General features: G+C 45.6%; 1 protein-coding gene across 1 annotated transcript in view; it reads left to right on the forward strand.

Moving 5' to 3' along the window:
- IPO8 (importin 8) overlaps positions 1-25,182 on the forward strand; it is an 882,901-nt gene that overhangs the window by 609,340 nt on the left and 248,379 nt on the right. The window contains 1 exon segment of the mRNA XM_030214557.1: positions 14,176-14,301. Coding sequence (XP_030070417.1) covers positions 14,176-14,301 — 126 coding nt within the window.

Genomic DNA, 25,182 nt, shown 5'->3' on the forward strand with positions numbered 1-25,182 from the left:
GGAAATCGAGGAGTGGCATCCTATGCTTGACCCGGCTTGCATTGCGTCTGCTACTCTTACGTCACCGGGAACTTCTAGGATTTCAGTATCTCCACGGTTCCGCAAGAAGATACTTAGATGGGGACATGCTTCTGTGATGCTGGGCATCATGGATACCATAAGACACTACATCTCATTTCTCGCTTTTATCGATGGCTACGCCTGGCCCAGGATGTCCAGCAGTTCGTCACTACCTGCCCCACTTGTGTTCAACACAAGAGACCCATCGGAAAGCCATGGGGTTGCTTCAACCTTTGCCGGTGCCGCAAGCTCCGTGGCAAGAACTGTCAATGGATTTTATTACAGAGTTACCGCCCTCCCAGGGGTGTACTGTCATCTGGGTGGTGATAGACTGTTTCTCTCGCATGGCCCACTTTATTCCCCTGAAGGGTCTTCCATCAGCGGCAGTTCTTGCCCAACAGTTTATTCTCCATATCTTCCGTCTACATGGGTTGCCAAGTCATATTACCAGCGACCGAGGCCCTTAATTCACCTCTAGATTTTGGAGGGCCCTGTGTTCCAGTTTTGGCATCACGACCCAATTCTCCTCGGCATACCATCCCGAGACCAATTGCATGGTAGGGCGAACGAATCAAACACTGAAATTGTGTCTAAGGATGCATGTTAATGCTCGACAAGACGATTGGGTTTCATTATTACCATGGGCAGAGTTTGCTTATAATAATAGCCTCCATTTAGCCGCGCACACTTCTCTGTTTTTTGCAGCCTACGGTTGGCACCCATGATTGCCTCTTCCCATGCCCCAGGGGGCAGGGGCAGTTCCTGCCTCTGTTCCTCCTCAGCTTTTCAGAACTCTGATCGATCTCCACAAGGTGTGGAGGGACGTACAGGGCCACCTCCACCAGGCCACAGAGACTTACCGGAAGTTTGCAGATAGAGGCAACCCGCCCCTCAGCTGGTACCAGGTCATCGGGTTTGGCTTAATACTAAGTATCTGAAGCTCAGACTGCCCTCCTTTAAATTCTCGCCCAGGTTCATCGGGCCTTTTGCCGTCACGGAGCACATAGGAACCTTTGACTTATAGGCTACGCTTGCCACCATGTTTCAAAATACACAATGCCTTCCACGTCTCCTTACTCAAACCATTTGTATCTTCTAAGTGGCACTCTGCACCCAAAGCAGGGCCAGTCCTGGACATATCCTTGGAGCCAGAGTTCGAAGTACAAGACATCCTGGACTCAAAATTTAAGAACGGACACCTGTACTATCTCTTGGCATGGAAGCACTATGGGCCGGAGGATAACTCCTGGAAACCAGTAGCCAGATTCACGCTCCCAAGGTTGCCTCGGAGACTTCCATCATCCGTAACCCTCTAAACTGGTCCGGGGTAGAGAGGGGAGGCCTTTAGGGGAGGATACTGTCACGTTCCCTGTCTATGCAGAGTATGGGCACCGGAGCGATTCGGACGGCCATCTGGTTTTGGGCTTGTTCCAGGTTTGGGCGGCCATCTTAGTAGGGGGCAGCTTGAGTTATGGCAGCCATCTGGAGTAGGACAGCTTCAGGAAGGAAAGCCCATATTTGGGGTAGGGTGTCACCGATGGGGCAGCCATCTTGATTTCAGCTGTTCTAGCTTGGGCCTAATTTCTACACTATTTAAGACTCTGCCATCGGTCCTTCCGTGTTTCGGCTTCTACTCAGTTCGCTGATAGTTGCAGTGCTTTTGGATCTGCTACTGACGCTGCCTGGTATCGACCTCTGCCTGTCACTGGACGTGCTACTGACCGTGCCTCGGTATCGACCTCTGCCTGTCCTGGACTGCTACTGACCGCTGCCTGGTACCGACCTCTGCCTGTTCCTGGACCTGCTACTGACAGCTGCCTGTGTTACGTCCCTCACCTGTTCGAAGCTCCTCCCGGCTAAGTCATTCCTCAGCTTCGTTCAAGAGGGACAAGGTTCAGTCTTAGGAGGGTCGGTTTCAGTTTCCTAAGTCTGGCAGCGTCATCCGGGTTGGATCAAGGACAGCAGCCATCTTGGCTAGCTCAGGAGGGGACAGCCATCTTGGCGTAACAAGGTCAGGAAGGAGCCCATATTTGGACGAAGGCACCTCTATGATGGGGGCAGCCATCTTGAATCAGTGCACATACTTCAGCTAATTAGGGTTACCATACGTCCGGATTCCCCGGACATGTCCTCTTTTTGAGGGCATGTCCGGGGCGTCCGGCGGATTTTGCACCCGCCCACGTTTGTCCGGATTTCTGGACAAACGTGGGCGCGGTGTGCGGGCAGGCGCTGGTGCGTGCGGTGGGCGTGTGGGCGGGCGATCGGCGCCGTGGTCTCCCGTCCCTCCCCTCCCCTTCCTTACCATGTTCCCTGGTGGTCTAGTGACGTCTTCGGGGCAGGAAAGAGCCCCCTCTTTCTGCCCGGAGCGCTGCCTCCCTGTCTATCATCCTTCTCGGTCTGGCTGGGGATTCAAAATGGCCGCCGAGAGTTGAACTCTCGCAGGGCCGCTTCAACTCTCGGTGGCCATTTTGAATCCCCAGCCATACCGAGGAGGATGCAGCAGGCAAGGGCAGGCAGCGCTCCGGGCAGGAAAGAGGGGCTCTTTCCTGCCCGAAGAGAAGACGCTACTAGACCACCAGGGCTAGACAGTAAGTGAGGGGGGGGTATGTGATGGGGGGGAGGGGGACCATGGACGGGGGGGGGGAATAGGGGCGGAACCGGACCTGAAGGGGGCGTGGCAGGGGCGGGCGCGGGTAGGGGGCGTGACATGTGTCCTCTTTTTCAGAGGACACAAAATGGTAACCCTAAGCCTAATTCCTCCACTACTTAAAGCCCTGCCTTCAGTCCTTTGTTGCTTCGGCCTCATTTGTTCTGAGGAGCTGCTGTCGGAGTGCTGTTCATCGACTTTCTTCTGTTCCTGTTTTCCCTGTGTACCGGACCTTGGCTAGTCTTCTCAGATTACACTTGTTTACTGCCTGCCTTGACCTGGACTGAATTGACTATTCTTTGCCTGTTGGAGTCTGGTTCTGGACTGTGTCTGTTTCCTGCTATCCTGGTCAGTGGCTGTGCAACCCCGCCGGTTCCAGAAGTCCTGGTGGCTACCTGCAGCGGGAGCTCAACTCCCGGTGAACGGTGGTCGCTTCCCAGGTGAAGCTAGGGGTGTCTGGCTGTTCTGACTGAGTGCGGTGTCACTCCATCTCTGCCGTGCTCTGTCGGGGCACAGGGGCTTACTACTAACGGGTCATAACAGCCTGGTACTGACCTCTGCCTGTCCCTGGATCTGCTACTGACCTCTGCCTGGTACTGACCTCTGCCTGGTACTGACCTCTGCCTGTTCCTGGATCTGCTATTGTCTGCTGCCTGGTACTGACCACTGCCTGTCCCTGGATCTTCTGTTCTCTGCTGCCTGGTCTAACCCTGTGGACTTTGTGCTGGACTTGTTCTCTTGCTGTTGGGCTACCCGCACTCGGGCTCAACCCCTGGGGAACGGTGGGAGACACAGGGGGAACTCGGGGTGTGACCGACAACCCAGTGAGGGGTTTCCCTCATCTAGTACAAGGGCTCACCTCTCCTTGCAGAAAGCATTACATAATGTATAGGGAAATGTAGCAATGTGTTCTGTTCATTTTTAAATGTGGTGTGTACCTTTGAATTAGCAAAGGTGGATTACTGATTTGCATTTTTTTTGTTTTAAATCACTGTTGCATGCTGTTCGTTGATGAACTTGGGCACTTTCTTTCTTACCCTGACCTTTCCTAGGAGCTTACTATAAAATATACGGTCACAAAACTGTTTACTAGCATATGCACATAGGACATTGTTTCTTCACATTTCTCTCTGTGATTATGATTCTTATCTGTGTCTTGGAGGTATATCTAGCTAGCCATTCTATAACATGTGAAGGGGCATAATCGAACAGGCGCCCCAAGATTTCCTGAGGACGTCCCGCGAAGGGGCTGGGAATCCCGTATTATCGAAACAAGATTGGCGTCCATCTTTCGTTTCAATAATACGGTCAGGGACGCCCACAATCTCAACATTTAGGTTGACCTTAGAGATGATTGATATAAATGTTAAGATAGAAACATAGAAACTGACGGCAGATAAAGGCCATGTTGACCCATCCGTCTGCCCATCCTCTGTAACCCCTAATCGTTCTGTTCGTACGCGATCCCACATGGCTTATCCATGCCTTTTTTAAATCTGCAACAGTCCTCGACTCCACCACCTCCACCGGAGGCCATTCCAGCTCCACCACCCTTTCTGTGAAATAATACTTCCTTAGTTTACTCCTAAGCCTATTCCCGCTTAAACTTTGTCATATGCCCCACTCATTCAGAGCTCTCCTTCATTTGAAAAAAAAGCTCTCTTCTTGTAACATAATGCCCTTGAGATATTTAAACGTTTCTATCATGTCTCCTCTCTCCCTCCTCTCTTCCAGCGTATACATGTGAGATTCTAAGGCCTGTCCCTATAATTTTTGCATTTAAGACCGCTCTACTAATTCGTAGCCGCCCTCTGGACCGACTCCATCTGTTTATGCTTTCCGTAGGTGCGGTCTCCAGAACTGCAGCAGTACTCCAAAAGAGGCCTCATAGAGCCTTATACAACGGCACTATCACCTCCTTTTTCTGCTGGTCATGCCTCTCTTATGCACCAAGCATCCTTCTGGCTTTGGCCTTCCTTTTTTCTACCTGTTTGAAAGCTTAAGGTCGTCAGACACAATCACCCCCAAGTGTTATTAGGAAGGGTATGGAGTCAGGTGTGCGGATGTTATAATGCCGTTGTATCGCTCCATGGTGCGACCGCACCTGGAGTATTGTGTTCAGTACTGTTCTCCGTATCTCAAAAAGATTATAGTAGAATGGAAAGGTACAGCGAAGGGCGACGAAAATGATAGTGGGATGGGACGACTTTCCTATGAAGAGAGGCTGAGAAGGCTAGGGCTTTTCAGCTTGGAGAAGAGACGGCTGAGGGGAGATATGATAGAAGTGTATAAATAATGAGTGGAATGGATCGGGTGGATGTGAAGGACTGTTCACGCTATCCAAAATACTAGGACTAGAGGGCATGAGTTGAAGCTACAGTGGTGGTAAATTTTAAAACGAATCGGAGAAAATTTTTCTTCACCCAACGTGTAATTAGACTCTGGAATTCGTTGCCGGAGAACGTGGTACGGCGGTTAGCTTGCGGAGTTTAAAAAGGGGTTAGATAGATTCCTAAAGGACAAGTCCATAGACCGCTATTAATGGACTGAAAAATTCCGCATTTTTAGGTATAACTTGTCTGGAATGTTTTTACGTTTGGGGAGCGTGCCAGGTGCCCTTGACCTGGATTGGCCACTGTCGGTGACAGGATGCTGGGCTAGATGGACCTTTGGTCTTTCCCAGTATGGCACTACTTATGTACTTATGTACTTATGTCCGCTCTTCCTTCGCACACTGAAGCACTACACCCCTATACTGTTACCGTTTCTTCGGATTTTTGTGACCCAAGTGCATGACCCTGCATTTTTTGGGATTAAACCTTAGTTGCCAAATATTGGTCCATTCCTCTAGCTTCGCTAAGTCCTTCCTCATGTCATTCACACCCTCCAGGGTGTCCACCCTACATAAGTACATAAGAACTGCCACACTGGGAAAGACCAAAGGTCCATCAAGCCCAGCACGCTGTCTCGAGAGCGGCCAATCCAGGCCCCAAGAACCTGGCAAAAACCCCAAATTTAATACTGATCAATGGACTTTTCCTTCAGGCATCTGTCCAGACCCCTTTAACTCAGCAAGGCCAGTGCCGTCACTACCTTTCCGGCAATGAGTTCCAGAGTCTAACTACACGCTAAAGAAAAACTTTCTCGATTTGTTTTAAACCTACCACATTCTAATTTCAACTTGTGTCCCCTGGTTCTATATTGTTAGACAGTGTAACAAACGCTTCACATCTGTCCGCTCTACCCCACTCATTATTTGTAGACCTCTCATCATATCACCCCTCAGCTGCCCTTTCCAGGCTAAAGAGTCCTAGTCTTCTTAACCTCTCCTCATAGGGTAGTCGTCCCATCCTTTTATCATTTTTGTCGCCTTCTGCTGCACCTTCTCCAATTCCTTTATATCTTTTTGAGATGAGTCGACCAGAACTGAACACAGTACTCCAGGTGCGGTCGCACATGGAGATATAACGGCATATAACATCCTCATGCTGTTTTCCATCTCTTTTTCTAATAATACTCCACATTCTGTTCGCTTTTTTAGCCGCACAACACATTTGAGCTGAAGATTTCAACGTCCTATCCACGATGACTCCCAGTTCTTGGTCGTAACTCCTAAAGCCGAACCTTGCACGACATAGCTGTAATCTGGGTTCCTCCTTCCATATGCATCACTTTGCACCTTCTCAACGTTGAACCTTCATCTGCCATTTGGACGCCCATCCCCCAGTTCACGAGGTCTTCTTGTAATCTATCCACACTCCTCCAGCGACGAGACGACCCCTGGATAACTTGTATCATCTGTGAATTTAATACCTCACTAGTTACTCCCATCTCAAGGTCATTTATAAATATGTTAAAAAGCAGCGGTCCCAGCACAGACCCCTGAGGGACCCCACTATCTACCCTTCTCCATCGAGATTAATGACCATTCAACCCTACTCTCTGCTTCCTATCTTTTAACCAGCTCTTAATCCATAATAATACACTGCCTCCGATCCTATGACTCTCCAGTTTCCTTTGGAGTCTTTCATGAGGCACTTTGTCAAACGCCTTCTGAAAATCTAGATATACAATATCCACTGGCTCCCCTTTGTCCGCATGTTTGTTCACCCCCTCGAAAAAATGCAGTAGATTTGTGAGGCAAGACTTCCCTTCACTAAATCCGTGCTGACTTTGTCTCAGTAACCCATGCTTTTGTATGTGCTCTGTAATTTTATTCTTAATAATAGCCTCCACCATTTTTCCCGTCACCGACGTCAGACTCACCAGTCTATAATTTCCCGCATCTCCTCTGGAACCCTTTTTAAAAATTGGCGTTACATGGGCCACCCTCCAATCTTCCGGTACCACACCTGATTTTAGGGATAAATTGCATATTACTAACAGTAGCTCCACAAGTTCATTTTTCAGCTCTATTGATACTCTGGGATGAATACCATCCGATCCCGGTGATTTACTACTTTTCAGTTTGCAGAACTGCCCCATTACATCCTCCAAGTTCACAGAGAAATCATTTAGTCTTTCTGACTCGTCCGTTTCAAATACCTTTTCCGGCACCGGTATCCCTCCCAAATCCTCCTCAGTGAATACCGAAGCAAAGAATTCATTTAATTTCTCCGCTACAGCTTTGTCTTCCCTGATTGCCCCTTTAACACCACAGTCGTCCAGCGGCCCTACCGATTCTTTAGACGGCTTCCTGCTTTTAATATACCTAAAAAAAATTTGCTATGTGTTTTCGCTTCTGACACTAACTTTTTTTCAAAGTCCTTCTTAGCCCTCCTTATCTCATTTTTGCATTCGGCTTGTCATTCCTTATGTTTTATCTTATTGTCTTCAGTCAGTTCCCTTCTCCATTTTCTGAAGGATTGTTTTTTGCCTCTAATAGCTTCCTTTACTTTACCGTTTAGCCACATCGGCTGACGTTTGGTCTTTTTTCCTCATTTTCTAATACGTGGAATATATTTGTCCTGTACTTCTAGGATGGTGTTTTTGAACAGCATCCACGCCTGATTCAAGTTATTTACCCTTTCAGCCGCTCCCTTCAGTCTTTTTTTCACATATGTCTCATTTTATTGTAGTCTCCTTTTCTAAAGTTAAACGCTGGTGTATTTGATTTCCTGAGTTCACTTACTTCGTAGCCAATATCAAAACCGATCATATTATGATCACTGTTATCAAGCGGCCCTCGCACCGTTACCCCCTGAACTAGATCATGAGTTCCACTGATGATTAAGTCTAGTATTTTTCCTTCTCTTGTTGGCTCCTGAACCAGCTGTTCCATGAAGCCGTCCTTGATTTCATCAAGAAATTTCACCTCCCTTGCATGTACCGACGTTTCATTAACCCAGTCTATATCCGGATAATTGAAGTCACCAATTAATATTACATTGCCCTTTTTATTCGCTTCCCTAATTTCCCTTGACATTGCTGCGTCCGTCTGCTCGTCTTGGCCAGGCGGACGGTAGTACACTCCTATCAGCGTCCCTTTTCACGTGGAATTTTAATCCACAAGGATTCCAATTGGGGTTTTGTCTCCTGTAATATTTGCAGCCTATCTGAGTCAAGGTTCTCATTTACATACAGTGCTACCCCTCCTCCAATCCTATCCACCCTATCACTACGATATAATTTGTAGCCTTGTATGACCGTGTCTGTCCCATTGATTATCTTCCTTCCACCAGGTCTCAGAGATGCCTATAATATCCAGTTTTTCATTGTGTTCAATGTATTCCAGCTCTCCCATCTTATGCCTGAGGCTCCTGGCATTTGCGTATAGACATTTCAATGTATGCTTGCTGTTCTGTTTCTTATTACGTTTAATACATGGCATTATTAATATGTTGTCTTCTATCTGTTGCAGAGTTTAGTATCATCCGCAAAGAGACAAACCTTACCAGACAGCCATTCCGCAATATCGCTCACAAAGACGTTAAAAAGAGCCGGCCCTAGGACCAATCCCTGTGGTACTCCACTGACAACATCCTTTTCTTTAGAGCAAGCTCCATTTACCACCACCCTCTGTCTCCTACCATTCAACCAATTTTTTACCTAATCAGTTACTCAGGGTCCCACTCAGTTTATATATCAGTTGCCTATTCGCAACTGTATCAAAGGCTTTGCTGAAATCCAAGTATACCACATCAAGTGCCCCTCCCACATCCAACTGTTTGGTCACCCAGTCAAAGAAGACAGTCAGATTCGTCTGACATGACCTGCCACTAGTTGAAATCATGCTGCCTCGGGTCCCGCATTCCATGTGGTTCAAGAAGGTCAACCTTAGAGATGGTTGTCCCCAGTTTTCGGCCATAATGGAAACCAAGGATGCCCATCTCAAAAATGACCAAATCCAACTCATTTGATCGTGGGAGGAGCCAGCATTCGTAGTGCACTGGTCCCCCTCACATGCCAAGACACCAACCGGGCACCCTAGGGGGCACTACAGTGGACTAACTGATGCACTAACTGAACAGAAAAAGTCCTTCCCTTACCAATCCCTTAGCGATTCAGAAAGGAACGGGCATGCATGAAGGAAATCACATGTAAATGAGTTGCTCATTGTTAGCTCATTTGCACACGATTTCCTTCCTAAGGAAGGGAAGCCAGTGCAGAGCAGCCAAGCATTATCCGTGGTTGCTTTGCGCATGCCAAAGACGGCTTCATACATGCAGACAAGCTACGTGTATAGTAGCTGTCTACAACCTTAAATAATCGCCATCTACACCTTAGAAAAAGTCCAGGTCAAACGTCCAAGTGCTCGTCAGGGACTTTTTTTTTTTTTTTTTTTAAGAGTCTGGGTGCAGGACGTCCTTCGCTATGCCTCCGTCCCTGCAACGGCAGTGAGGACGTCCTTCACTATGCCTCCGTCCCTGCGACAGCAGTTGAGGATGGTTCCAAATGTGATGTTTCTGTGAGAAGGACGTCCACGCCTGCTATGCCTCGACACCCCCTTTATTATTTGGATTTTGGATCACAAGTAGCAGCCAGTGGGATTTGAACGGCCACCTCTGGATTGGCAGACCAGTGCTCTAAACCACTAGGCCACTCCTCCACTCCTTTGTAATTTGGCCGTCCCTGTGGGGGGGCCAGTTCAGGATGTCCAAATGTTTGAAAGAAGGACGTCCATGCCTTCGCTATGCCTCCGCTGACACACACATACCTCCCCGCCCAGGGACCTGCATACTACTGCGGATTGCCACAGGGCTCCCCACTATCACCTACCCTCTTCAATGTGATGTTGATCCCCCCTGGCAATGGCTCTCTCTAAACTGGGGCTAAACCCATTTATCTATGCAGATGACATCACAATCTTCATCCCTTTTGAGAAAGACCTAAATGAAATTACCAATCGGATTCGTCAAGGCTTTAACACCATGCTTGACTGGGCCAATTCTTTTCGATTCAAACTCAACGCCGAGAAAACGCACTGTTTGATCCTCTCCTCGCCCTACAACAAACTCTGGCCTCCTACATTAATTACTCCTGAGCTCGTCCTGCCTATATCGATATCCCTAAAAATGTTGGGAGTTCTGGTTGACAGATCTTTGACATTGGAGCCCTTGCTGATTTCTTACACTTTAAGTTCATGCTGACCTCCTTCCAATCTGCTCTTTTACGTGCCAAACAGGATTATTATATCCAACTGACCAACTCTCTTGGCTCTAATCCTCGACTTCTCTTCACCACATTGAACTCTCTCCTCAAGGTGCCCCCTCCCCCAACTCCCCCTTCATTATCTCCTCAGACCCTTGCTGAATTCTTTCACAACAAGGTATAGAGGGGTTTTGTCTCCAGGCAATTCGAACTCTGTATACAAACCCATCAGCGGCTGTGTTAGTGAATGGAGTATCATCTGAGGCTTTCTCTCTGGAGAGAGGAACAACACAGGGCTGCCTGCTATCGCCTTTGCTATATATTCTTTTTTTGGAGCCTTTGTTGGTGCAGCTTCAAGGTAATAAGCATATAATGGGGACTCGAAGCAGTGGCTTCTCTTCACCACATTGAACTCTCTCCTCAAGGTGCCCCCTCCCCCAACTCCCCCTTCATTTTCTCCTCAGACCCCTGCTGAATCTTTCACAACAAGGTTCAAAAGATAAACCTTGCTTTCTCTACCTCACCACCTCTCCTCCACTAGTCCGTTCCCCTCTCTCTCCTTCCCTCATTCCCTTTCCTCCTTTCCTAAAGTTTACTATTGAGGAAACTACACTTCTCCTTTCTTCCTCAAAATGTACCACCTGTTCCTCTGATCCCATTCCCACCCACCTTCTTAATGCCATCTCTCCTGCTCTATTCCTTTTATCTGTCACATTCTCAACCTCTCACTTTCCACTGCGGACTGTCCCTGCTGCCTTTAAACATGCTGTGGTCACACCTCTCCTTAAGAAGCCCTTCACTCGACCCTACTTGTCCCTCTAATTACCGACCCATCTCCCTCCTTCCTTTTCTCTCCAAATTACTTGAGCGTGCTGTTCACCGCCGCTGCCCTGATTTTCTCTCCTCACATGCTATTCTTGACCCACTACAATCTGGTTTTCGCCCTCTCCACTCAACCGAAACTGCGCTTACTAAAGTCTCCAATGACCTATTACTGCTAAATCCAGAGGTCCAATATTCCATCCTCATTCTTCTTGATCTTTCCGCTGCTTTTGACACTGTCGATCACAGCATACTTCTCGATACCCTGTCCTCACTTGGATTCCAGGGCTCTGTCCTTTCCTGGTTCTCTTCCTACCTCTCCCTCCGCACCTTTAGTGTTCATGTGGTGGATCTCTTCTACTTCTATCCCTCTGCCTGTCGGCGTACTCAGGGTTTCTGTTCTTGGTCCCCTCCTCTTTTCTATCTACACTTTTACCTTGGTTCATTTATCTCATCCCATGGCTTTCCTACCATCTCTATGCTGATGACTCCCAATCTACCTTCTACCCTGATATCTCACCTTGCATCCAAACCAAAGTTTCAGCGTGCTTGTCTGACATTGCTGCCTGGATGTCTCCAACGCCACCTGAAATTAAATATGACCAAAACCGAGCTTCTCATTTTCCCCCCCCAAACCCACTTCCCCGCTCCCCCCGTTTTCTATTTCTGTTGATGGCTCTCTCATTCTCCCTGTCTCCTCAGCTCGAAACCTTGGGGTCATCTTTGACTCTTCTCTCTCCTTCTCTGCTCATATCCAGCATACCACCAAAACCTGTCGTTTCTTTCTTTACAACATCCGCAAAATCCGCCCCTTTCTTTCCGAGCACTCTACCAAAACCCTCATCCACACCCTTGTCACCTCTCGTTTAGACTACTCCAATCTGCTTCTTGCTGGCCTCCCACTTAGTCACCTCTCCCCTCTCCAGTCGGTTCAAAACTCTGCTGCCCGTCTCATCTTCCGCCAGGGTCGCTTTACTCATACTACCCCTCTCCTCGACCCTTCACTGGCTCCCTATCCGTTTTCGCATCCTGTTCAAACTTCTTCTACTAACCTATAAATGTATTCACTCTGCTGCTCCCCAGTATCTCTCCACACTCGTCCTTCCCTACACCCCTTCCCGTGCACTCCGCTCCATGGATAAATCCTTCTTATCTGTTCCCTTCTCCACTACTGCCAACTCCAGACTTCGCGCCTTCTGTCTCGCTGCACCCTACTCCTGGAATAAACTTCCTGAGCCCCTACGTCTTGCTCCATCCTTGGCCACCTTTAAATCTAGACTGAAAGCCCACCTCTTTAACATTGCTTTTGACTCGTAACCACTTGTAACCACTCGCCTCCACCTACCCTCCTCTCTTCCTTCCCGTTCTCATTAATCGATTTGATTTGCTTACTTTATTTATTTTTTGTCTATTAGATTGTAAGCTCTTTGAGCAGGGACTGTCTTTCTTCTATGTTTGTGCAGCGCTGCGTATGCCTTGTAGCGCTATAGAAATGCTAAATAGTAGTAGTAGTAGTAGTAGTTTTTGGCAGTGCATATGCCACGAGCCCTACAGGTGCCACCCCCTTTTAGCCCACGGCTCACTCTGTGATAATTTATCACCCCCCTCTTCCTCTCCCTCCTTAGTTATTTCTTTCTCCCACTTGTGTCCTTGTCTACTGTACTTTGTACTATTGTTTGTTTATTAACTTTTGTACGCCACATTGAGCCTGCCCATGGGCGGGAATATTATGGGATATAAATGTCATAAATAAATAAATTTCAGTCTGGCAAAAAAGTTTTTAAAGTTATTTTTTTCAGGGTGGGAGGAGGTTAGTCACCACTGGGGGAGTCAGGGGAGATCATGCCCGATTCCCTCCGGTGGTCATTTGGTCAGTTTGGGCACCTTTTTAAGGCTTGGTCGTGAAAAAAATGGACCAACTAAAGTCGGCCAAATGCTCGTCAGGAACGCCCTTTTTTTTCCATTATCGGCCTAGGACGCCCATCTCTTAAGCACGCCCTAGTCCTGCCTTCGGTACGCTGCCGACGCGCCCCCGGGAACTTTGGTTATCCCCACGACAGAAAGCAAAGCCGATTTTGGGCCACCCTGAGAGAAGGACGCCCATCTCCCGATTTGTGTCGGAAGATGGGCGCCCTTCTCTTTCGAAAATGCCCCTGATTATGTGCTTGGAAATCTCTACTGAAATGTCAGCAACATCAGTGGTGACACACTGGAAGAGTGCTTTCTTTGGAAGATGTGAATTTTATTCTGATCTCTTTTTTGGGGTCTGAGATAATCATAGCACTAACTAGGTTTCAGGAAGATGAGGTTTGGAATTTGGAAGAAGAATCCCTCACATTACCTTCAGGCAGTTTTAAAAAAAAGGCAATTATGTTGCTTTAGATTTTAGATGATGGTCACCTGCAGCAAAACACCAGTAGCTTGGTCCTGATAGTAAAAATTTGAATCCTTCAGTCCTTGTCCTTGTATTCTACTCTCATCTGAATCCCAACCTGAGCAAAACTTTGCCTATAGTAGTACTGAAAGTGGGTAAAACAGCAAATCCCTGTAGTTGACCATGAGAATAAAGCCCAGTTGTGTCCCACAGCTGCACCCTTTCTGCCCATACTTCCCCATACCAAGTCAAAAGTTAAATGAGCGAAAATAAATTTATTTTATCATTTAAGAACAGGAGTGTAAGGTTACTGTCACGTATTTATTTTTAATTAGTAACATAATATAGACCAGAGGTTCTCAATCCAGTCCTCAGGACACACTCAGCCAGTTAGTTTTTCAGGATATTCACAACGAATATGAATGAGAGAACTATCCTGAAAACCTGACTGGCTGGGTGTATCCTGAGGACTGGCTTGAGAAGCACTGATTTTATAGACTGATTAAGCTGCTGATCCATTGTTTTCAGCCTACACCTGAATGTCCTAGTTATTCAGTCTTTCCGTACAAGTTTGCTTTGCTGCTGTGTGCCTCATGCTCGGTTCTGTTTTATTCCCACCATAGTTTTGATAGACCCTGTTGCAACCTTTGATCTTTGTTTTATCTTCTTCCTTCCTGCTAAGAGTTTTATGAAGAGATTCTCTCTCTGGCCTACAGCTTGACCTGCCAGATGATTTCCCCGCAGATGTGGCAGCTTTTAGGAATTTTATTTGAAGTCTTTCAACAAGATTGCTTTGAGTACTTTACAGGTATGAAAGAGATTCTTTGTGCAGTTTCCTTTGACAAAGATTTCATCTGTTGTTGTAGCCTTTTTTAAGAGAGAGGATGCCTCCTGCCATTTTAAGAAACAAATTCCAAACTACACTGTCTTTGAAATTATGATTTAATGAAGTAATACTGTTAATAATTGGATAGCTCTGTTAGCAACTGAGGCAAAATTATGAAGGTCCTGCTGTTTTTCCTAGTAGAGAAAGTCATGCCAACATTTATGATTCTTATCTTAATTGGAGTTTTGAGAGAGAACAAGTATAGCATGAAGAAATAAAATAGACTTAGGGATAGAGAATCTGTAAAGGGCTTTGGTTATTGAAAAGTGCATATCTTTTATTTTTAAAAAATATTAGGATAAGAAATTAAAATAGAAGCATAAGATTTGAGAAAGCAGTAGAGTAAAAAAAAATGTTATATTTTAAATAATGACGCATGTACTGCTATTTCAATGTATAATTTTTCTGATCAGCTAACAAAATGTTATGAGCAAAGCATATATAAATGCTGACATACTATAATGACTTTTTATTTGCACTTTGGGTCCGTGGTTTTTATACTGTGAAAGAAAGTGATTGTCATTTGGTCCTCTTTTGTTTTTGTCACTGTGGTATGTATTTCAGCAATATAATACAATACCAGTACAACAGAATTTATATTCCGCTATATATCAACTAAGGATCAATGCGGATTACAATTTAAGTAAAAATTAGGCCATCACTGCTCATATGGCTGCAGAAAGTGTGTATGACCTCCAGGTAGCACAGGACAATGATGTCCTGTGGAGCACTCACCCAGATTGTGACCCAAACATGGATTTCTGAACCCCATTTGGAGTTAGGACCCACAGTTTGGGAAGCTCTGATTTACTTTTTACTGAAAAACATTTTTTCTGAAGATAAGCAGGACATAATATACTCATACCATATACTCACTTATGGGTAACTTCATCCAACGGTGCTTGATGTGGAGCATTTCCCAGCAAACTTTTCAGAAACCTTTGGAAGACTGCACCACGTATGCACGCTTCTTTCCATCGCCACCATGCAGGACCAGGCAGGCAGTTGTCATACACACAGCAGGGAGATCACTTTTTGTCTGTCTTCCCCTCAGTTTGTATGTGTTTGGCTTTCTAACCTTTATTGGGTTTTTTTGTAGGTTTCACTCTGCTGCATGGGACCAGTTCTCTCCTTTCTTAGTTTTTTTCAGCACTTTTAATTTTTCTCTAATTTTCTGTATCTCACTTGCTCCCTTAGACCTGAGCTGTCCAGTCTGGTTACTTCCCTTTTCATTGAACCATTTGATTTCATCTCAGATATATTCCCTGACAAGTCCTGAAAACTCCCAGTGGTTTTATGTTTCAACAATTTTTGTTGATGATACAGCATGTTATACATGTACATAAGAATCAATCTTGAATAATTGTACCGAGCTCACACAGCCGTATGAATAACTTTGTAACTTCTATCATCAAAACTGGTTTTACAATTTTTTCCCCCACCTCCCTCCTACCTTTATATTTGGAAACAAAATGTTAGTGTTCTTATGCTGAACAAGAAAAACAAGAACAACATAATAAAGTACTGAATTCAAACATGAACAACTATTGTGCATTTTGTTTTAAGATTTTCCTGTCTAATGTAACTTCCCTCTCTCCCCTCCCCTACCTTCTATATTTCCTCAATTATGATTGATGACATATCAAAAGGGAACCAGCACAAGGTTCCATGTATAGCTAACATAAAACTAGAAACCTCTGTATGGGACAAAGAAAATCATTTATCATCAAGAACTTTTCCCTCCCCAATTCTCCCCTCTCCTCCACCCCATCCTTCCCACCCTATCACCATTTTCCATGACCCTTCAGACACCATCATTGTTTTGTAAGAATATTAACATAAAGAACACAGCCAGGATATCACGCCCCTCCTCCCACGTTCCCTCCTCCCACCCTTCCCCCTGAGGAAATGCCCGATCCCTCAATATTTTTACCAAATGAATGGGTCACTCTATATATCGTACCTAGAGTGAGTTACCACCAAGCTTCTTCCTTGACAGACAAGCTTTGTATATACGGGCCCCCAGATTTCCAGAAACTGCCTCCGCCGACTAGGGGAACTGCCCACACCCCTCCTTTCAAACAGCAGAAACTCATGTAGCTTATTCCTCCAATGCCAAAAATCCGGGGGGGAATCCCCAACCCACTGACTCACAATCACCCTTTTACCTATCAGACAAGCTTTCCAAATCAACTGACGGGCCGCTCTGCCTTGTAAGATAAAAAGCTCATATTTATCCAACAAATCCCCATTAGGGAGCACATGACTCTTCTCGATCCCAAAAGTGATTCCAGGTATTGAACAATGGAGTTCCAAAAATGTCTCACCTTGGACACTCCACACACAATGAAAAAAGGATCCCGGGAGTCTTCCACATTTCTCACACAAAGGCATAGATGCCCCTCCCATCTTAAAAATCTGAGCTTTTGTTAAAAAGGCCCTATGCAAAATCCGGTATTGACATTCTCTTAGCCTGCATTTTCCGTCAAGCTAGGTATTCTGGATATCAAAACATTGAAGTCTAGGAGAGGTGTGGCCGCAGCAAATCTCCTGCCCACCTCTGCTGAATTGACTCCTGATCTGCACGAGCCAGGTATTTTCCTAACGCCTTATGCAAACCGAGATGGAAAGGCGCTCCCCGGCACCGAATGGAAAAAACTGCCACAAAAGATGGCAATGCCCTAGACCCCAATGCCACTCCAATCTAGTTATACCCTGCCGTGCCCATTTCCGAAATCTCCATTTTCCAGACCCGGTCGAACGACAAATTCCCCTGGATGGGGAGGATATCCGACACCCCTCTACTCAACCTAAACATTCGCATCATGTCTCTCCAAAGGTTGCCACATCGGGATCCATACTATGTTGTTTCGCAATGTAGTCGGGAGTAACTTACCAGGGGCTTGTATCAAAAAATGAAAATGACATGGTGCGTAATATTGAACCTTTCCAGTCGTTCTACATGTGTAATCATCTCTTGCCAGAAACCAGTCTCCAAAATAACGTAAAAAGACAAGCCCAGTTATAACGCCTCAAGTCTGGTAATCCAAGGCCACCCTCATTCCATGACCCCTGCAACATACTCAGCGGAAGCTTTGCTTCTTTCCTCCCCAACAGATGCGTCTAATCGCCTTTCTAAACAAATTCAGGTCTCTCTTAGCTAGATAAATTGGCAGCATTTGCATCAGATAAAGCCATCTGGGGAATTCCACCATTCTAAAACAACTGGATCCGCCCACTAAGTGACAACGTGCAAAGACATCCAGCACGCAACCTCTCCGTTGTAGCCTTCAACAATCTAGAGACATTCAGATGGTATAACTCTGAAACCCGCATGGATAAATGTAACCTCAGATATTTAAAAGATCCCTGCGCCCATCGAAGCGGGAACTCCGACCCACACTTCTGCCGTAAACTATCCACAGAAGGAATCGCCAATAGACTTACTGTAATTAAGCCGAAACTCCACAAAGTCTCCAAATTCTCAAAAAAGTTCCAAGAGTGCGGGCAAAGAGGTACATGGCTCAGTAAGATGTACCAGCAGATCATCTGCAAAAGCCGAAAGGAGAAACTCTGAGCTCCCAATTGGTACTCCCTTAATCTCTGGATGGTGTCTCATTTCATGAATTAAGGGATCCAGAGACAAAACAAACAATAGCGGGGACAGGGGACAACCCTGCCTAGTCCCTCTGTAAATCCGAAAGGACTCCGAACACTCTCCATTCACCTACACATATGCCCGCAGCTCCAAATACAGAACCTGTATGGCCTCTAGAAAAAACTTGTCAAAACCATATTGCCTTAACTCTGCAAACATGAAGGACCAGTTCACTCTGTCGAACGCCCTTCTCTGCGTCAAAACTGACTAGGAGTGAGGAGAGGCATCTCTGAGCCACAACTTCTAAAGATATTAAAATAGATCTAACATTTTTAACCGTGGTCCGCCCCTTCACAAACCCCACTTGGGACACATTAACCAATGACAGGAGAACCATTGCCCATCCTGTTAGCTAGGACCTTGGCATATAACTTCGCGTCAACATTGAAGAGAGAAATAGGCCTATAAGACTCCGGCTCTACCGCGTTCTTTCCCACTTTGGGTATCACAACAATCTGGGCCACTTTAAAAGTATCTGGGATCGATTGAGTAAGCACCATCGAATGAACAAAGATATTAACGGCATTTTGACCTTATCAAAAAATTGTTTGTAAATTCTACCCTATACCCGTCCGGTCCCGGAGTCTTATGTGAAGCACTCTGTTGCAGGACCAGCATTAAATCTCCCTCAGTAAAGGGCGTATTCAACCGCCTCCGCTGACAAGCGGAGAGCTGAGGCAAGTCCAGATTGTCCAAATACATATCACTGTCCCATTCTGCTTCCCTGATCAGCAGCATATAACGCCTTGTAGAACTGACCAAACGTATCTGCGATATCTCGATCTGTTCTTACCATTCGACCGTCTTTTGCCTTCAACTGCAACACCCGGTGAACACCCCCCATTTTGTGCACCATCCTAGCCAACAAACCTCCCACCTTATTGCCATACTGAAACAAGCGATACTTATAATACGCTTGGGTCTTAACCGCTCTCTGATGTAATAATTTGTTCAACTCTTTCTGTGCCCCTAGCAGTGCCTCCTTATTTCCCAAAGTAGAAGAAAGCCCGTATTCTCTCCTCAGCCTCTGTACCAAAGCCCCCAAACGGATAATTGCCCCATCTCTCGCTTTCCGGCGTTGTGCCAAATAAGAAATTATGACTTCGCGCAACACAGCCTTTGCTGTTTCCCAAAAAAGGGCTGGCTGATCCACATGCCCTCCATTATGATATACATAATCTTCCCATCTATCTTCCAGATAGGCTTGAAATCTTGAATCATGCCCAAGCTCCAGAGAATAACGCCATACCTTACTGCTTGGGCCTCTCGCCTTATCAACCAAAAGCAGCCAAACCGGAGCATGATCAGATACCGCATAGGGTCCCATCTCCGCCTTTTGCACCTGAGAAAATAGGGATCTGGATACAAACAAATAGTCAATACGGGATTGATAGCCATGTGCCCGTGAGAGATGAGTAAAATCCTTTTCAGATGGGTGTAACACCCGCCACACATCTACCAGCTCCAGAGCTTTACACAATGATGATAGTGCCCTACAACCTCCCCCCGAACACTGGACACCCAGATTAGAACGATCCATTAGAGGGTCAAACGCTAAATTAAAATCTCCTCCTAAAATGCCCCCCCCCCCCCCCCCTGCGTGCGGAGACAGTCTCCCAATCAGGGCCTGAAAGAAACTACCATTGAACACATTAGGGGCGTATGTATTACACAGTACTAAGTGGCGACCAGCAAACTCCACATCAGCCAGAACCCATCTGCCATTAGGGTCCGTCTTAACCAAATTAAGCTGAAGCAGGATGCCTTTTCGAAAAAGAATCATCACCCCCGCCTTCCTCCCTACCGCAGGGGCCTCCACTAAGGATCCCACCCAGCTTCTTTTGAATTTTGCGTGCTCTCCCGAGGATAGATGTGTCTCTTGTATGAAAGCCACATCAGCCCTCTGCCTTTGTAACGCTTGGAGTACCTTGGTACATTTTATGGGTGAGGTAACTCCCCCCACATTCCATGATAAAATTTTAAGTGAACCCATAAAGCCAGTAATCACTTATTTTCCTGATAAAGCTATCTCTTCTCAAAAACACAAGAGGATGTCCCCCAGCCCTTGGACATCCCCTCAACTGCCATTCATTCCAGTAACCTCTCCACCAAATTATAGTCAGACATCTCCTCGACCTCCCCCCCCCCCCCCCCCCCCCCATCTCCCCATCCCATCCCCTCATGGCCCCGCTTGAGCCCAATCATGCGAGCTTCCTCCTCCCCTATAGAAAAAAGAAAAAAAAAACATGCAGCCCCACTCACTCATGTTATTATATCAAATCTTTACATACGCTCCATACATCTCCACTCCCTAGTATACTTAGTTCCTGCCCTCTTATTTATATCAAACCCAATTTCCTTAAAAGACACCAATTACCCCCTGCCCCCCCCCCCCCCCCCCCCTATTAAGCCAATCCTGACAACTTTACATATGGGATAATAATTCACCGCCTTATCCAATAAAATACTGGAACCATGCAGCCAGTATCACCTTGCCCCAGCATCATGCCAGGTGCATACCAGTCCAGGTCATTTATACCCCGTTTCCAGGTCCTATGTTTCTCAGAGATAGGATCGTCATGCTGGGCCTTCAGCAGCCAAATCTTGCTGTACAAACTTCAACGCCTTCTCCGCCTTGGTAAAGAACTGCTGAGATCCCTGATGCCAGATCTTCAAACGTGCAGGGTAAAGCAAGGCAAATTGTATCTTCTTTGAAAACAAAAGCTGGCACACATCTCGAAATGCCTTGCACTGCTACGACACCGCACTGGAAAAGTCTTGAAAATAGCGCACAACCGAGTTTTCATATTTCAATTGTCCTGATTTCCTGAGCGCTTGAAATATGTCTTGTTTGTGGGTGAAATTCAACACTTTAAATATCACCACTCTGGGTCGCGAGTCCTCCTTCCGCACAACCTGTGGGCTCGTTCCACTCGCAGCGGGCCTGTCGCCAAATTTAGCTTAAGTACTGTGGGAAGCCAATTTTCCAAAAAGGATCTCAGTTCTCCTTCTCTGACCGTTTCAAGCAGCCCCACCATCCGGAAATTGCTCCGCCGAGCCCTATTCTCGAGGTCCTCCAGCTTTTTTTCAAGTCGATCTACTTGCTGCTGTAGGACTTTACTGGAGCTCTCTTGCTTTTGGACCGAATCTTCTACGTCCGACAGCCTTTGTTTACATAGGGCAAAATTGTATTCCGCCCAGCTTTTCATCGATCCTCTGCAATTGATCCGCAATCTTTTGCAGTTTTAAATCCACCGACGCCTCTAGCATGGAGGAAACCTCTGCCGCCACCTCTGCAGCCCACGCAGAGCTCACTGTCGGAGGACTTCCGCTGCCTGCCTCCGCCATCTTCTGCTCTAAAACTCAGGATCGCGCCCCTTCTTTCCCGATTTCGCCGCCATCCACCGCTCGTTTCCGCTTTCCATGGAACACAACAGTTGCCTTTACACTTCCCTCACACCGGGTAAGATCCAAATGAGTGGGAATACCCCGATCGTGCTATAAAGCAGTGTTAAATGCAGGTGAGGAGGGAGCTCCGCACGACGACGACCTCTCTGTAGCCGTGCATCACGTGACCACTCCCAGTGGTTTTAAAAAGTGTACCCAATGTGCCAAGACCGTGTCTCTAACTGATACACATAATTGGTGCCTGGTGTGTCTGGAACCCAACCATAATGTTTCTTTTCATAAACTTTGTTTGCAGACGTCAAAAGAACCAAGAGCAGCACAGAAGTATTTGGCATATTCAGATCCCACATTGACGGAAATGTAAAGATTCAGCAACATTCTTGTTAGCATGGAGGGATACCAATGTCAGGCCCAAGCCAAGAAGCATCAGCCTCTATTGAAGCACAACACCAGGAGCACTGGGACATCAACATCAGCAATACCTGAGAAGGGTTGGCACTAAGAGGGATGTTCTCCAAGGATTCAGCACTGATGCACTAGCCACCATCAATCCAGGTCCAGGCCTCTGATTCCTTCTGAAGACCTGACCAGCCTTTACCAGTGTCCAGCCTGGACACTTCTCCAGGAGGAGCCAATGCATTGAGGGTGTTGGTGTTGGCCCCAGTGCTGCTTCAGTCCATTCTGGGGGCCCATGCTCCTGTCTTTTGGCAATGTGTCATTGCCTTTATTTATGATCATTTAGGCTTACTATACCATCTTACCTAACTGGCAGATCCAGGCGGTTCCCAGGCTAAAATATATCAAAAAGGAAAAATACTACAATAATAGAAAGGAAAAGATACAAACTATCATACAAGTGCATACAAATGCTAAAGGAGCAAAGGGGTAGAAGAAAGAGAGGGAGAGGAAAACCTAAAAGGGTTAAAACATGCAGTCAGCCAACCGAGTCAGTCAAGTCACACTGGTGGAAAACCAGTAATGGGAGAAAGGAATTATCCAGTTTGTTTAACCTACCCCTCTACAGACCCCCGTGGGATCCTTCCACACGGAGGTGTACAGAATTCCAATGACACCCCTTCCCATGGGTATTGGTGCTGGGGAGGCATCAGAAGGCTCAGTTCACATCCTATTCCCATGACCACAGCTTTCTGTCTTTTCGGATCTAAATAAATCTTTGGCTATTTATGTTCAGTGAGAAATCTTACTTGTGTGTGTTTTAGTTTGCAAAGTAGATAGAAGATAGAGAATAAATTGAAGCAAGGACAGAAACAGTGTAGTTAAAGAAATAGTCTTTTTATTCTTACCAAATCAGACTTTAATCAGATACATTCATCAGACAATTTCTGGATTCAACTGACCGGAGCTCTGCGTCCTAGATGCGTTGGGGAGAACCTCCGAAATATGCTTGGGTGACCAGTCCTTATATACCATCTGGTTCCCATACAAGTCTATTGAGAGGGACTTTTTTCTAATCTTGCTCAATCTATGAGTCATACTTTGCTGTACCATCTGTACCATCTCCTTTCCTGTTCTAGCTATTTTGAGAGATTGAGACATTTCCTTCTTTGTAAACATTTCCTTAGATAAGGGTATCCAAACATCCAAACAAGAACAAAACAACTTTTTTTATGAAGATATCTAAAATTGGATATATCAAGTGTCTTTAATTTCTTCATTATGTATGTTACACTCTATTTGGAAGTTGCACCAGGTTTCATTAGGACTCACCAAGAGTCCAAGCTCTCTGCTATAAGGCCATCATCTTGTTATCAGGCCTACTCAGTGCTTTTCAGCTGTTTAAAGCTATGTAGCTTGGCCCACCACTATTCCAGTGGATAGGTCTTTAGCTAGAACACATATTAACTTGCAGGAAAAGCAAGTCCTTGCTCAGCCAGTCATTGATTTTTAAACCTAGCTGGTATTTTTACAGCCTGAGTCCTAAAATCTGGCCTTCCACCCTTCCGGTGGGCATCCAGTGAGGGCCTCTTGCTGTAGTATAATTATACATTCCCCACTTGTCACCCCCTCTGAGGAGGGGTGACACAAAGCTCGTCAAGCTTGTCATCATCCATTCCAGAAGGTGGCAAGCTATCAAACTAGAGGGGGAGTTTTGGTCTTAAAAATTGCTGGAAGGTATGGTGCAAGACAGGAAACTTCATTCTTAGATGCTATATTTTTTGGCATATGGAATTCCCTTTATATTACCCAATCCCTTGGGCTTAATCCTGATGTCATCTCTCCTGAGACTTACTCAAACCTGTAGTGAGAGAGGTTTTATGAATGGGACAAATCCATGAGTTCATCTACAAAATCCCATGAAGTATAGGTATGCGGGTACTAGCAATTTCAGGTGGATCATACTAATAAACACTTTCAGGTCTTTCTATGGCTTCTATTGTATCTGCTTCATAGTGCATGGGGAGATAATCTAATGTATCTGTCTCAGTGGTCCTTGGAAGGAATAGTGGTTTTGATTAAGCATTGTTATGGTGGCTCAACAAATATATGGTTAGTACTCAGATTGCAGGCTGTTTTAGGTTGTAGGTATTCAGAATCCTTAAACAGGTCGGAATTCCTGGACCTTACTATTACTCATCATTAGCATCCAATCATGAGCACTAAAAAGTGGATAGCAAGTATGAGGTTGCCTCATACAGGAAAAAAATGGTCAATCCTAGGAAAATTTATATTAACAAAGGTCATGCATGGATCGTGACATATGCATAATGACCTGGAAGTATGGGAAGCATTTTATATATCCGTTACCCCACTTGGAGCTCAGTCAAACCTACAGAAAGACATGCAGCTTAAGTAAGCCTACACCAAAGTTAAACAATTGCATAACTGGTTGATACTAACAGGGTTTACACCTTCATTATGATATCATAGCCAGTATTAGGGTTTGATGTTACCCTTGTATCTGAGCAATATCAACTTCAATTTAAATTACATAAACAGAAATAACGGGGAAACTCTTAGAAAAACATTTAGAACAATAAAGGAAAGAATAGAAAAATAAAAATAAAACCTTTTCAATATATAGACAGGATTACTGCTAAACTAAAAATAAAACAAAATATGAATCTATAATGTCCTTAAACAGCAACAGTAAATCTCAAATTAAGTATCAGCTCTGAATTCTCTTTCATCGAACATGGTTGAGGCGGTGGAAGCGCTGAAGAATCTGGGCGAAGATCTGGGTTTTCAGGCTGGCCTGCTGAAGGAAGTGGCTGGTCTTGAGATGGTCTTTCACATGGAGCCAAAACTTGTGATCCAGTAGTTTGCAAGGTGTAAAGATTATTGCCACAACCTTGGGGGATCTAACATCATTTGGGCCTAGATAGATCTTGAAGACGTACTTGTGGTGTACAAACTTGGATCTTTCCATGTCTTTATTCTAGGCATGCACCATCATAATCAGTCCATCAAGAGTCAGAGGTTGGCAAAGGAATAAGCAAAATGACTGTATGCCTGAATGATACATTGCTATATCTTGGTGGGCATAATCAGCGTGAACTGAATAAGCAAAAATAATATATAGATGTCAAGAGACATGAAAGACAATGTAAACATGGAGAAAACAGTGCTAATTAAGTGCAAAAGCAAAAGCGAAACCATAAGGGTTCAATAATGAAAAGCCAATTATATCTCCTGATTGGTAGGGGTCAGAGCTTCAACTTCAACCCTCTTAATACTAGGAATTGGGATTTGCATAATATATCCCCACTTCTGGCTTG

The sequence above is a fragment of the Microcaecilia unicolor genome, chromosome 9, assembly GCF_901765095.1.
Source record: "Microcaecilia unicolor chromosome 9, aMicUni1.1, whole genome shotgun sequence".
NCBI classification, from domain to species: Eukaryota; Metazoa; Chordata; class Amphibia; order Gymnophiona; family Siphonopidae; genus Microcaecilia; species Microcaecilia unicolor.